This window comes from Gadus chalcogrammus, chromosome 3 (assembly GCF_026213295.1).
Source record: "Gadus chalcogrammus isolate NIFS_2021 chromosome 3, NIFS_Gcha_1.0, whole genome shotgun sequence".
Lineage (NCBI taxonomy): Eukaryota > Metazoa > Chordata > Actinopteri > Gadiformes > Gadidae > Gadus > Gadus chalcogrammus.
The window spans coordinates 18684980-18700669 of NC_079414.1; the positions used below are offsets into that span (position 1 = coordinate 18684980).

Consider the following 15690-nt stretch of genomic DNA (forward strand, 5'->3'; position numbering starts at 1 on the left):
GCGTGCGTGCGTGCGTGCGTGCGTGCGTGCGTGCGTGCGTGCGTGCGTGTGTGTGTGTGTGTGTGTGTGTGTCTGTGTGGGGGGGGGGGTCCAGCCCTAGGACCCTGGCCTCCATCGAGGAGTCTGATGTGTACCGCATGCTGCAGCAGGACCATGAGGAGAGCCAGGAGCCCCGGCAGTCGGGCTCCTTCAAAGCCCTGCAGGAGTTCGTAGACAGCGATGGTACTGACGCCCCGATCTTATCATCATCCCATCACTTTAACGCGCATTCATTTCAGTCATGGATAGTTTGTGAGGTTATGGTCGATTTCAGCAAGAGCTCAGCAGATGACAGACGACCTTGTTCTTTTTCTACACATTTCATATTTTCATTACCATATTTAACCACGTTCAATTAGTGTACATCCTTGAAATTTGAAATAATGGATTCTTTACTTATTCGATACGACAATTATGTATGTCCTAAAAATGTCAGCCACACATGTGTAACGTGTGTACAACGTGTCATTTGCGTGTGCTTCATCGTCACTGAAGTGCTGAAGTGACAATGACTGCAGCCCCCTCTTGCATCTCTCATCACTTATAGGCGCTCACACTGCACTCCTGAGGTTGGCCATCTCATCCCACTGTTCCCATTGTTTGGCCGCAATCATCTTTTCTTTTAAAGCATTCACTTCAAAGGGCTAATTCGTCCGGCAGGTACTCGTCCCATTGTGACCAAGAGCGTGAGAGCCCCCATGACCAAGCCCAACGCACCCACGGGCAACCTACAAAAGCTGCCTCTCTGTGATAAGTGTGGAAACGGCATTGTGTGAGTTTATTTGAATTTATATTTTGCACTGCGATGGTGAGTCGTGAAAAAAGATTGTACAGCTAATGCTATAACTATATAAAAGGAAGAACACGTTTTTATTTGAAACATATATATGGTATTGGCTGGTATCCAAATAAGTATTTTTTCTCTGCAACCAATTAACTAATTATCCTTAATTGGTTTTGGCGCCACCTTCTGGATGTATTTGACATTGTTTAACATCCTCGTCTTGTTCTTGCTCCTTTTCTCCGTGTGTTTTCTCTGCTCCAGGGGCACCGTTGTAAAAGCCAGGGATAAGTATCGCCACCCCGGCTGCTTCGTGTGTGCGGACTGTGACGTCAACCTGAAGCAGCAGGGCTACTTCTTTGTGGAGGGCCAGCTGTACTGTGAGGCTCACGCACGCGCACGGACGAGACCCCCAGAGGGTCACGACCTCGTAACGACTTTTACCTCCGCATAGGCGTCCGTGTTCATGAACATGTTGTATAGGGACGTCTATATAACTACACCCACCCACACACATACATAAACACACTCACAAACGTCTACCATTGCGTCATATGTAGAGTTAATCTACATTGTTACGTTCTGCCACTTATAAGCTTTTACATTGAGTGGCTACACTGACATTTTTTGTCAAAGAGATTTGAGCAGAATTGAAAAACAATTTGATCTGTTCCTCACATGCAATAAAACCTGATGGCATGTTCCTCTTTCCTCCTAACATATTGTCAAGACACATAGTGTCTTCAGATCAGAAAGGGACTATGGAGTGGATGGCTCCACGATAGACATCGATTGACATCAACGCTTTTTAAAAATAATTATTGTAAAAGCACATTTTAACATTGCTACACTTTATCGACATTAAGTACAATGTCATCAAAATGAACAAACATATTACCTTATTTAAGAAAGGGACGATTGAGTGATTAGCTCAACAATAACTGCAAATACACTTGTATTGCTGTACTATTTTGAACTGAATTAATAATAAGAATATTGATAATAAAGAATTGAGTTAAACACTGAAGTTGCACTGGAGTCCCTGTTTTATCTATAAATCATATAAAACCCATCATGACAATATGTATGTAGAAAGATGCTGAAGATGAAGATGCTGACCATACTACTTTGTTGTGCAATTTGAGGTCCCCCTTTTTGCCTTGTCTGTTCATGAGTAGAAAGTAGATCAAGGGCTAGGGTTCGGAACACCACGTTCCTTTTGACTTCTAAATGTCTCTAAGCCCAACAGTAAGGCAACACATTTTACATGGAAGATTCTTAAGGAGTTAGGATCAAGATTAAGATTGCTTTTTATGAAGTCATTACAGTATTTCCTCTCCACAACAGGCTTCGGGTCGTCTCTCACGTCTCTTGCTTCTCCCAATAAGTCCTTTTTAGCAAATGTCACCTATCCACTGCTCAGATGGGTTCTAAGATACATAATACGCCCAGTTAAAATTAAACATTCTTTCAAAAAGTCAGATTCTTGTACATGAACAATCGAACCACATTAAATGCTTTTAAATGAATTTGTTAATAACATTGAACCATCAATGGAACTCGATTAAATCCAATTTCACAGTAATTGTTTCATCTGGACAATGCAACCTTTTACATGATAAAAAATTACTGATTCGAATCCCCTTCTAACATTGCCACTTCGTTCCCATATGTCCAGCTTGTAATGGTATTTTGGTGTCGGCCAACAGAGGGTGCTAGAGCCTTTATTTCAGTGCCTGTTGTATCAATCGTGAACGCAGTGGCGGATTATGTTGGTCATTGGCCCCTATGCTCTATTTGTGTGAGGCCCCCTTACTGATCGCGCAAAATAACTTAAACTTCAAACAAAAAAATTATAAATGTGCAAAAGCGTTCTAGGAATATTTCATGGCCCACACGCACGCACTTGGGGCGCACTGGCACACACACACCCATTGAGACAGACTGTACTAAAACAATTATACAGAATGATACAGAAAATAGTGTGAATTTGCTATAGTGCAGCGACCGACATTCACAGCGCAACTGCAAGCTGGTAACAGCTTTTAGCATTCTAATGGTGTTTTCGAGATGCCTCGTACACCACCCACACAAGTTGCTCTTGTGACTGAATTTCCTGGCTTTTAGCACTCATAGCTTTCCCGTTTGTCTTTGTTAGGCATTGGGTAGTCATTGTAATTGTTAGCTACATTAGCCTCTTTACTTTGTATTTAACACACAGCAATTTGTTAATAAAAAAACCAACATTAAAATGACCAGCATGGTAGAAATACAAAGAAATACATCTCTTTACGGGCGCAGCCATTTTTGTTTGTCGAATCGTACGGTCAACCTCACTGAACTCTGTTGACTCTCAGAATCCCGAGTGGGACGGACCTAAAGGGGGTGTGCCTCGGTGAAATGCCGCAAAAAAGCTGGGAGATTTCCCACTTTTTGCAACTTGTGCGGGTGGTGTATGAGGCATCTCGAACAAACCATGAATGGGAAATTTACTTTCGGAACCAGAGCTGTTCAAAAAGGGGGCGGTCACTGTTGCGCTCTATTGCTGTTGCCGGCAATCGAGACAGTCATACCGTTGGAATTTTGAACGGATGCATAAAATGGTCGAAGCACCTGAAATAGTTTTTCTTCCCAAATAGCTGTCAGGTTCAGTTCAGCCATTAACCATGAATCAAGAGTTGCGTGCTAGCCCAATATATTTAAATATTATTAGAAAAAGATTCCACAGTGGATTGTTTTGGTTTTTTGTTTAAACAAGTTATTATAGCCTTTCAGTGTAGACATTGCAACATTGCAAAAAAAAAATTTTACCCATTTCTTATCCATTTATGTCTGGATCTCAATTTCTGGGAGCCAGTAAAACAAAAAGACAAAGAAAACGCATTTGAAAGTTTTTACGGTTTAAATAAGCATTTGGGATATGTATAAATATCTTAGTTTCTTTATCCTTTTAATTCAATTTATATTGGAATGGTTGAAGGGTACTCAAATATATTAAAGGATGCGCCCTATTCAATGGTCTGCCTTCGATTTCAAGGGTACCATTCTTTATAGACAGCCAACCAGCTAATATAATTATAGGCCTACCACCTTCACATGCAAAGCCACTTATTCTTTTAATCAATGCATATTATCTGTTGTCTGTAGAAGAATAGAAAGCAAGAGACACAGCTGTGGCTTCAATGTCCCCTGCTTTATATGAATCCCGGAGGAACGAAGGCAGCAAGCAAAATAAATGAAATTACTTATTTCCATAAAACAATTAAAGGAGAACCTTTATGACAGCTTGTCAATCTTTGTATTGATTTATTGGAGTCTTCTGGAACTATATGGAACTCACTTTGGATTTAGATGAAAAAACAATTTGAAATCTGCTCATGCGCACACCAAGGTATCCCCGGTCACAAACTGTTCCCAAGATTTACTATTTATTCATTCAGCAAATGTTTTTTTCTCTAATGAATTTAGGCAAGGCAACTTTATTTATGTAGCAATTTTCATACACAAGGTAGAGTCAGAGTGCTTCACATAGAAGCATCGTCATACAATAAAATTAAATAAAATAAAATAGATAAGTAATAGAAAACAAAGGCAAAGTAAAAGAAAAATGCATTGTAGAATGTCCAATGTATTTAAGATTTGGCAGAAAGCTTAAGCAAACATAAAAGTCTTAATTTAGATACATGTCATTATGGAGCAGGTGTCACAGATTGTACAGGGAGGTGAACCCAAGTGCAGCGATCAGACTGGGGGTAGGTGCAGAAGGAACCTTTACTTTGTCAAAACACGCAGACAGAAACAAATCTACAACCAACAAGGAACCAAGAAAATGAGCAGAACCTAGGTTACTAATACATGGCACACAGGTGACTAATTAACACAGGGGGCCAACATTAGACTTACAACACTAAGCAACAAGAGTTAGCAATAGGTATTGAGTGTGGTTGGGTCAGGCTGGTTACAGGAGGTATTGGAATCTTGCTCAATGATGCCGAAAGGGTAGGCTGTGGTCATTGGAGATTGAACCAAGGACCTTTCAGCTGGGAGTCAAACACCTCAGAATATCCTTAAGCTTTAAAACGCTTTTTAGTAAACATAGTATATGTATATATGTATAGTATTGATTCTTTAATAAAATAACATTTATTTTAATTTAGGCAACAGGATTTTTCATATTATTTACTTACTATTACTTACCACCACACCATTTAGTAGATAAGGTTCACACAACTTGCATAAATACATCTTACACTAATCCGCCACTTGTTCACATTGTACATGTATGCCTCGTTTCCACCTAGTGGTGCGGTACTAAACAGGCCGTCCGTTGATTGGTCGACCGAATTGTCACTTCCGTGGGACAGAAGAAGAACAAAAACGAAACAGCACCCGCAAGGTATTTCTGCAAAGGCTATACCTTCGTTTATTGAAGAAAATGTCCCAAAAAAAATTTTTTTGCCGTCCTTCTTGGACGTCCTCCATTGTTGCTCTTTGTTTAATGTGTCGCGTTCTTCTCATTTAATTGATTTTAGCAGGCTTCACTGTATCACGCTGCTATGGTGCCAAAATGCTTACGTAGCTACCCGCGGCTATCGCCATCTGGCTTAAACCCCGCCCTACCATAACAAAGTGTACTGTCAGCAGTTGAAACGTGAGGCAGATTTAGCATAACCGAGCTGTCCCGCTCCGAGCCGCAAGGTACCGCCCCATTTTGCATGTTCACCCAAAGAGGGTAAGGTGTCCCAATTCTTGTTTGGATAGAGGGGTACGAACAAGTGGTAGGCCTCAATGTCCCTCAAAATGAAGGTTTCTCCGAGTGGCACACTCCAAGTGGCCTGGTGAATGATGCGTGTTCTTTAGTATTTTATGACTTTATGATGTTATTATGTATGATAGATTGATAGAGTGAAACACATGAGTTATGAACGATTTGCATGATAATACCACTATTTCCATAGTAGGCAATTTGATGATTTGCTGTTGAGAACCGCGAAAGGATGCCTACAGCCCACGCAACAGAAACCACCTCTTCTGAAGACGGCATTGTGAGATTCAAAATGTCCTGAAACAAACTTGTTGCATGTCTATGTAAACGCCACTAGTGTCTACTGCTGACGTAGCAGGCTCTTAAAGGGTTGTCCTATTTCACTAGCCTGGTGTTGCCAGGCTAACCTCTCTGTTTATTCACACTTTGACCAACGGGCCAGACCAAAATGCCTCTGGACGCAATTGGATAGGCCTACAACCAATCATCGACCCCAAACGGTCAACGCAGCACTAAGCGATGAATAAACATCAGTGACATCTTTCTTCTTAACAAAAGCTTTAGGTGCACTCGTTTGTTCTTGTTTAAGTGAAAACATACCATCCGGTTTGTTTAATACCGTCTCGACAGCGGAATCAACAGACTGCTCTACATCAGCAGCAGCCATCTTTGTTGTTGTTGTTCCTTTGCACCTTCATCTAATTTATTCAGCCTCATATTAGATACAATGTTGAGATTGGCTGGTCCATCTCAAAACTGGCAGCAATCTTTTTAATTGTAGAGCAAATTAAACATCAGCTCGCGACATTCGCCTGTTTCCCAGGCTACCTTTTCACAGGGGAAGATTTCAAGCACTACCCCCTCGTGACTCCGTTCCAAAGGGCAAGTTTAAAGCAAGTGGGGTAAAAATAAAATTGGGATTAGGCCTGAAACTTGCCGGACCAAACCTTTTTTTCCTAAGCGGTGTAACACAGTGGTACCCGGCCTTAAAGTTTCAGAGTCGCGTTTAACTTTCCTGAGACCACCCATTGTATCCCGTTTCGAGTTGGTCTTCCCTGCTACAGAGACAACTCTGAAACAGTGTTGCAAGGCCAAACGTGAATTGGCACAAATTTTTCCCTCTCTACCTACTGTGACACTTATATTTAGCCTTTTCCACTGACTGAAAATGTAGGCAGGTAACTTCACACATTTGTAGCTTTGAAATCGGAGCAAACAGCGACTTCCCTTTGAATTGGCCTGCTCGTGGTGTTACTTGACCTGCTGTAGTTAAAGTCACATTTACACACCCTGCGGAAAGCGTTGCGGTAGCTGTTGTTCATCCACCCGTACAGGATCGGGTTGACACAGGTGGAGCACATGGCCATGATATGAAACACAGTGAAAAGCAGTTTGAAGTCTTTCAGATCCAGAACACTGCTGTCGATGTCAATGGCCAACTGGACCGCGTGGAACGGCAACCAAGTCACGGCGAACACCACCACCACGGTCACCAGCATCTTCGTTGTCTTCCTCCGCCGTCTGTGGCGGTCGTTGCGACCTCCTGGGCTGCTGCTGTGCTTCTTCAACATGCTCCAGATGCGCAGGTAGGCGAAGGAGTTGACCGCCAGGGGGAGCCCGTACTGAACCAGCAGCATGCAGATGCTGTACATCATTCCGTCCATGCTGCTCCCGGGCCACTGCTCGGCGCACACCTCGATGCTCGCGCCGGGCGAGAGGTCCAACGTAACGTACTCCCGGAAGACGGCGAGCGGGCTGGCGAGCAGGGCGCTGACGGCCCACGTGGCGACGATAACCAGGGCGCACATGTCCTTGGACATCTTGGGCTCCAGGTGGTACACGATGCTCCTGTGGCGGTCGAGGGCGATGATGTTGAAGGTGATGGTGGACACGTGCACAGCCATGGCCTGCGCGCACGGCAGCACGAAGCACAGCACGCGGCCGAACTTCCACTCGCCGTAGAGGGTGTGCACGAGTGTGAAAGGGAGGCACAGGGTGTTCATGAACAAGTCGGACACGGCCAGGTTGACGATGAAGAAGTTGGTGACGGTCCGTAACGTTTTGAACTTGTAGACCACGTATATCACCAGCGCGTTGCCCACCACTCCGAACACTATGATGGTGATGTAGGCGAGGATGAGGACCACTTGCACCCCGAACAGCTGGGTGCTGTCCCCCACTCCCGCCAGGTGGTGGTCGTCCGGGGCAAGTGGAGTTCCTGCTGAAGAACATTGGTCGCAGGACTCTACGGCGTATTCAGGAGCTTCAATGTGTGTCCCATTGTGTGGAGGGACGGACTCCATCGCCATCTGTAGACGTCCCGAGTCATTCATTATTAGGAAGGCGGGCCAGTTGGATGATTACAGAAGTAGGACATCGCTGGGGAAACAAATGGAAATGAATATGATGTCAATCATTTCCTCTGGAAAAGCATTAGAAGACATCAATAAACCACATAATGGACTGTAATAATAATAATAAATGATAATAAGCCACATGCAACTCTGGAAGTTAGCTAGGGAGAAGATGATTATGGGGATGAAAGCCACAAGGCCCTCGTGATAATGGACGATAGTGATGAGGTTAGAGCGGCACCGATTAGGCCTACATCACAATTTATGACACTGGAATAAATAAGTGGATAAAAGCTTCATGCAAAAGCAAATAGACCTAGATAGTCCTTCATTTGAGTCTTTTAGATAGTATTTTACTTTTACTTATAGCTCAAACAAAAGAATAACGACATTAATCATGGGTCTGATGGTTTTGTGGCGGTAGCTTACTGGATATTCTACCTATAGTAATATAGTATAATAATGGGCCAAACTGCAACTACCTGATTTACCTGAAAAGGCACAGAATAAAGGTTATGTCTGATACGGCTGAGAAACACAATTCAATCAAATCGAAGTAGGTCACATCATTGATGTGTAATTTAAAAATCGAGAACTCACCTTGATATGCAAAAAAAAAAACGAAAAAAGGGGAAAATAATCACGGCTAATTATCCCCTTTTTAAAATGTTGCTTCCGCTTGCATCTTTTCGCATCCCCGATTTCAAGTGACGTTAACAATGAAAAGTAGATCAGGACTCGCAACGGAAAGATAAACGAGTGGGAAAAACGCACCGCGGTTGAAGACTCCAATCAACGAGTCAGGAAATTCAGAGGGTCTGAGGCGCTCTGACTGATGGAGACGAGTGGGTGCGTCTGTGCCTGCGAGTGTTAGTGCGTGCGTCCTGTTCTGTGTGTGTGTGTGTGTGTGTGTGTGTGTGTGTGTGTGTGTGTGTGTGTGTGTGTGTGTGTGTGTGTGTGTGTGTGTGTGTGTGTGTGTGTGTGTGTGTGTGTGTGTGTGTGTGTGTGTGTGTGTGTGTGCGTGTCGTTGCACTTTTGTTGAGGTTATTGTTCAAATTAATTGACAAAGATTGTAGGCTACTTTAATTTACTCTGCTTGTTGTGGTAGCTTTGCTATGGGGCAAATCCGTATTCCCTGAGAGAGTAAAGTAATTACAGTCACAACGAGAGTCTATCGCACAATATAGAAGCATGTCGTTGATCCATATCCAATTATTGATATGCCACTAATTGGTCTCATAATTAGATTGCCACCAAGGCATCACGTGCTTCTTTGGTAATCGAGTTACCCAGTCCACTGGCCTCGCTCACTCTCTTTTTTGTTTGTTATCAGAAGGCCCACTTTTCTTTGATGAAAGCGGGCAGATGGTGAAACAGCAACCAGGGGCCCCCTGAATGAATCAACATGATCAAATTCCCGGGTATGGTCCCCATGTAATGCACTGAACCAGCGGTGGCTGCTGACCTTGTGCTGATGTCAACGTAAATTGTGAAGTGAGAAGCTTCTTGTCACTCTACATCTGTTCCCACCAACACACCAGCACACTAAAGCCAAATATAGTCTGAAGAGTGGGATGTGAATGTCCCCTTGCTGCTGGTGGAGGGTCAGCCAGTACGGCCTGTACAGCAGATGCTGGTCGCATCCCATAATAACAAACTCCTCCTCTAGCCACATGAACATTCTTTAAATTGTCCTTATAGTCTTTGAAAGGATGGATTTCTAGCCATACCTTTTGTTCAATACCTGTGTTGTGTTGTATACATTGTACAAACATGATGCCCATGCATATATGTTGGACTGATGATAATTATGGTGGTTTGGTGTGGAATTTATAATGTATGTATGATATCCTAATATTTTTAACAGGTTTGCCATATTAATATCAATCCGCAACACACAAATTTGAGACAATTTGATTTTGTTTGGTTTTCACTCTTTGCTCTTCTCTTTGTCATCATTTTGTTGTATTGCTGTTTTCTACTGTTTCATTTACCAGTATCTCTCTGCTATTGTGTTAAAATAACTTAAAAAGCATCCTGGATCCGGGCCTGAGCATCACAATCACAATCTGAAACTCAGAAAAAACGTTGTTGACGAAACAGGATTGTGACGCCATTTTGCAACCGAATATTGGGGAAAAAAAAAAATTTAGCCAAGAGAACAGTGTCATTAATTAGCCTAGTAAGTAGACCACGCCCCTTTTCTGGTAGACACACCCTCATGTACTCAGGAATGAGGAAGTAAAAGGGGGACCATTGGATTGATGTTTGTTTGGTAAGAAAAATCACGGTATAGATATAGAGCATGATTTTGAAGTGAAATCAGGCAAAAGTTTCCCTCAGGTAAGTATACGGTTTTGTTCTGCAAACCTCTCCTATGCGTGACTCATTGAATCTCTGGATAGCTGACGACAAAATGTATTTAATGTCTTGAAGTGGATTTCAGGTATGTAGGTGTTTTGGATGCTACTTTATGAATGTCACAGTGTGACATTCATAAAGCAGCATCCAATATTGTTATTATCCAATATTGTCGACGGATCTGCAGTGTGACAGTCACACTGCAGATTCCGTCGACAATATTGGATATGCTCAGTTTTCTGTCTTCCTTTTTCATCCTTTTTCTGTGCTGCTATTTTCTACAGAATCATTAACCTGTACACCTCTTCTATAGTGTTGCATTTATTCAATACTATTAATTTGAGCATGACCCTGGTATCATAATGTCCTCTGCGGCCTCATCTGTACAAACCAACCGTTAGAAGGCACTCTCAATGTACAGCCCTAAAAAAAAAAAAATTGATCGATAAGAGAAATGTAATATGTATGATAAGTTGAAAGATTAAGATAATATTTAGCGTTTTATAGCTTATCCCCAGAGTAAATACGAAACATGGGAAAGCAGGATCTAGTTACTATGCAACAAATAGCTGGAACAAACTCCAAGGATTGAAGACTTGCCCAACTCTGACCAATTTTAAAACAAGACTGAAGACTTTTATGTTTGCTTTAGCTTTCTGCTAAATCTTAAATACATTGCACTTTCAAAAAAAGTCCTTTTTAACTTTACCTTTATTTTCTATTTTTACCAGAGGGATACATGATCTGAGAAAGGATAAGGGGTTGAGACCCAAGTTCTGTCTGGGTTAGAGTCCCAGAGAAAGGACCAAGTTCCTTTAGGTCGGGTTGGAGAGAATGTTGATCTGATCTTAAACGCATTGCACTTTCTAAAATGCTTTTTTAATTTTGCCTTTATTTTCTATCTATTTTGCAATTTTTTTTGCATGTTTTCTATTAATTAATTTTATTGTATGACAATGTTTATATGTGAAGCACTTTGAGTCTGCCTTGTGTATGAAAAGTGCTACATAAATAAATTTGCCTTGCCTTAAACCTGCACCATTTCAATTTACTTTTGCATCCAGTGGATTCAGTTGTAGCTACATTAATGCTTTATCGTTTTTAGATGATCATCTGTGATTTTCCCAAGGTGGGAACCACAATAAAACAAATGATAGAGAAAAACTTCATGGATGGATTGACTCGTGAGTGTTGCTTCGATATTTATTTTAGAAAACTTTTATAGTCAAAATGTACCTGAGAAAAGAAGGTAAATTTGTCTATGTTGTTTTTTGTTGGAATAGTACGCGTGTCCCAGGTCCCCGGGAGCAGTGCATACTTCCGCAATCCACCAGTGCTCAGCGGCCAAGCCTGGTATTACAGCTGTTTTAGCGGGCTGTGGACGGGTCCCCACCGAGGTCCGGAAGTAGATATCGCCGTTCACTCCAAAACAAGTGGGGAACAGGAATGTGTCCCAAGTTGAAAAATTTCAACTATGCGCCAATCAACGTGGGCACCGCCCACATTCCCACGGCACCGTGTATATAAGGCGGCGCAAACCACCGCCCATCCTTCCTTTTCTTTCAGCAATTTGTACTGATCAACGAAGAGATATGACTTCCAACGAAAAGATGACATATGGCAGCGGCGTGGGCGAGGCCACGGACCAACGGCCCTTTTCAGGGCCACTGGAGAGCGCTCCTGTGAGGGCTGGCAGGCCCTTTTCAGGGCCTCAGTGCGCCTCCTGTCCCGCTTCCCTGGCGCCGGGTGACGGACACTGGGCGTGTTTCAGGTGCCTCGGCGCTGAACACGCCGCGGCTGCCTTGCTTGCCAGCGCCTCCTGCGCCGCCTGCCGCGCGCTGCCTGAAGAGGGGCTCCTCTCCAGGCATTTATTTTTCTCCCCGTCTGTGTATTTCGCTGAGGCCATCGACATCTTCGGGGCCGGAGTTCCGGACGCCCAGGACGCCGGCGAGCACTTCGAGGTTGACGACGTTGCCTCCTTGGACAACGTCTTTCCCGGCTCTGCGTCCGAGTTCTCCCGCCCCAGGGCTTCCACCGAAGCCACCATCGTCCCGGGGGAGAGACCGCGCCAGATGGCCGATCTCTTCGGTGAGATCATGGGTGAGGCGGCGACCATCAAGGGTATCCCTATGCCAGCCCCGCCACTCGCCCCCATGTCGGATGACATGCAGGACGAGTGTTTTCGCACCCTGTCTTCCTCCCGGTGGGTTACCCAGTGCCCCCTGTTCCCACCGGTTCAGCACATTTTCACAGCTGCGGGTGGGGACCCCTCTACTCTGAAGGCCCCGGTGAGGGCCGTCACTGACTTCACCAGAGTGGAAGGGTGGGCTGATACTCAGGCAAGGTGCATCCCTCGCCTGGAGCCTTCCCTGGCAGCGCTTCGCTGTCCGGGCGCCGGATGGCGTCCTAACGAGAAACCGCTGCCCCCCGATCGCCTCCAGAAGCAGATTGCCGGCCTGACGGACAGGGTGTTCGTCTGTGCCTCGCAGTCTGCGGTGGCGGTCAACAACATCGCCCTGCTCTCCTCTGCCATGGTCTCCTTGTCGGCTTGCAGGGAGGCTTACGGCCCGGAGGAGGCCGCGAGATGGCTGACGGTTTCCTGCTTCTCCAGCGCCATCCTTCAGCTGTGCCAGCCGGTAGCCGTTTCGGCTGGCCCGCATATGGCGTGGGCCACCATGATCCAGAGGGCCATATGGCTCTCTCACACCGCGGTTCCGGAACTAGAGCGTGCCTGCCTCGTCCAGGGCCCATTAGCTCCGGATGGACTATTTTTGCCCCGGTTCTCGGAGTTGCTCGCTCACCAGCAGTCCGTCCGTGAGAATCGTTCCCGGTTCGGGGCGATTCTCATGGGCTCCTCCCACCAGCAGGCCGGGAGGTAGCGTCTAGACAGCTCGCTGTTTGTACAGCGACTAGCTCTGTGACGTCTACCACGCTCGCTGAGCCTCCTCCCTTTCATGGGATGCCCCCCTTGGTCCACACGCTGTGTGGAGGCAGTAGGGGCAGAGGAATACGGGTTATTCCTGGACAGCGTTCCTCAGCTGTCAGCTCGCCCTCTCTCCGACCGCTATGCGTGTTGGCTAGAGCGGTGCGTTCTACCATCATGGTTGGACAACACGTTGAGATCGGGTCATCCCATACAGTTCAAGCGCCGTCCCCCACCCTTTATGAGGTCGCCGGATCCCGGCTACGGGATCCGGCGGCAAGCACGGCTCTGGCAGCAGAGGTGGCCCATCTCTTGGAAAAGGGGGCGATCACTGTCGTCGTCGTCCCCCCCCCCACGAGTCACATCGAGGGTTTTATTCCCGCTACTTCCTGGTTTGCAAGAAGTCAGGGGAGATGAGACCTATTCTGGATCTTCGCGTGTTCAACAGATTCGTTGCCGCGAGGAAATTCAGAATGCTCACTATCAGAGCGCTGCTCCGATGTGTGAGAGAGGGCGACTCGTTCACATCCCTGGATCTCAAGGGTGCTTACTTCCACGTCCCTGTTCGGCAGGCGCACAGGAAATTTCTCAGTTTTGCCTTTATGGGGGTGGCGTACGAGTACCAGTGCCTGCCATTCGGCTACTCCCTTGCCCCCGCGCACCTTCTCGAAGTGTGTGGAGACGGCGTTGGGACCGCTCAGGCGTCAGGGAAAGAGGGTTCTCTTCTACCTCGACGACCTTCTTATTCTGAGCAACTCTGAGGATGCTGCGAGAAGGGACACCATGACAGTGATAAACCATCTCTCTTTCCTGGGTTTTGCCTTCAACTGGGAGAACAGCTTCCCGCTCCCCAACCGGCAGATAGTCTACTTGGGGCTTTGCCTAGACTCAGCCGACATGAAACGCTATCCTGTTGGCGCACTCCCGCTTTCGCGTTCTCAGAAACGTGACCGCGCTGTCCACCTGTTAGGGCTGATGGCAGCCGCCCATCCCGTGGTTCCCCTGGGTCTGCTCTTTATGAGCAGACTCCAGCGTTGGTTTGCTCGCCAACGGTTGGACCCCGTGCGACACAAGCTCAGGGTGATCTTCCTACCTACCAGACCTGGAATATTGGGGAAACCCCCCCGCCCCTCTCAGGTGTGTTCCCCTGGGCAGAGTGACGTCCTACGTAGTGGTCTTCACGGACGCCTTGTTGACGGGTTGGGGAGGAACGTGCCTCTCTCACTCGGTGGGAGGCGAGTGGCGCACGCCCCCTACAGTCCACATAAATGTGCTTGGACTCGTCGCTGTGAGTAAAGTGCTGTTGCTTTTCTTTCACCTGGTGCGTGGCCACCACGTTCTGATCAGGACAGACAGTGTGTCGGCGGCGGCGTACATAAACAAACGGGAGTGCTGTCCACCAAAAGGCGGTCGAGCTCTTACTTTGGGCTCATCAGTATCCCCTCAGTCTGAGAGCCCTGCATATCGCGGGCGCCCAGAACTTCGGGTCGGACCTCATGTCACGCGGCGGTTGCATCCCGACATTGTCAGACTGATCTGGAAGAGGTCCGGGACGGCTCAGGTGGACCTATGCGCATGCGGGGAGGACACACACTGCAGGTGGTGGTTCTCTCTCAACCCTCAGGATCTTCCCCCGTTGGGGGTGGATGCGTTGGCGCACACACCTTGGCCGCGGGTTCCCTTGTATGCGTTTCCTCCGCTCCAGCTGATCCTTCCTCTTCCGGAACGGGTCAGCCAGGAGAGATTGTCCCTGATTTATAGTGGCTCCGGAGAACCGCCCTGCTCTGTGGTTTCCAGAGCTGGCGGCGCTCTCACGGACGGCGGCGTGGCCGTTACCGTTCAGACCGGATGCGCTTTCACAGGCCCATGGGACGGTGCACAACCCGCCCGATGTATCGGGACGGTTGTTGGTCTGGCTCCTGAGAGGTTGATCCTGCAGGGCAAAGGTTTGCCTGAAGCGGTTATCAACACTATCCAGGGTGCTCGTGCGCCCTGGATAGTGCGCCAAAGGAGTCGTAGTGAAACAAATGTTGTTCCGGTCCGGCATCCGAGAGGGCTCAGTGCACGGCTCCATTCACGAGTGATAATTAATCCGCTTTCCTTTCTTTAATAGGTCCATGGCTCAGACCTCCCGCTTATGATGCTATACTGCTAAGAATGCTAAAACACAAGAGTATTTCTGCAGCCGATGTTGCCCTGCGCCATTGAGCAGTTTTCATAGGAATTAATGGGTGACCATGTTTTAGTCAGCTTTCCTTTCTTTAATAGGTCCTTTGCCGTGTTCCAATATCCACACTATCCGTACTTACTAGCCTAAGTTTGAGTACGTAGGGCGTTCCGATCGGGCGAAATGAGTGTACTGAAAGGACCCGGATGGTGTACTCAAAACGGTCAAATCGTGAAGTGTGTGGCGATGTACACTTTTCGTACTCAACGGCAGCCATCTTAGCTACGTAGCGGAAGAGGG

General features: G+C 46.4%; 2 protein-coding genes across 2 annotated transcripts in view; one reads left to right on the plus strand and one right to left on the minus strand.

Moving 5' to 3' along the window:
- LOC130379591 (PDZ and LIM domain protein 3-like) overlaps positions 1-5283 on the plus strand; it is an 11711-nt gene extending 6428 nt beyond the window's left edge. Inside the window, exons 7-9 of the mRNA XM_056586528.1 lie at positions 95-222; positions 700-811; positions 1085-5283. Of these exons, the coding sequence (XP_056442503.1) occupies positions 95-222; positions 700-811; positions 1085-1274 (430 nt within the window). The 3' untranslated portion in view covers positions 1275-5283. The remainder of the gene's footprint in view (positions 1-94; positions 223-699; positions 812-1084) is intronic.
- A 1439-nt stretch (positions 5284-6722) lies between these two features.
- On the minus strand, positions 6723-7918 carry npy2r (neuropeptide Y receptor Y2). Its single transcript, XM_056587249.1, has one exon. The coding sequence runs from the start codon at positions 7916-7918 to the stop codon at positions 6770-6772; it is 1149 nt and encodes a 382-aa protein (XP_056443224.1). The 3' UTR covers positions 6723-6769.
- Between the last annotated feature and the right edge of the window lie 7772 nt (positions 7919-15690).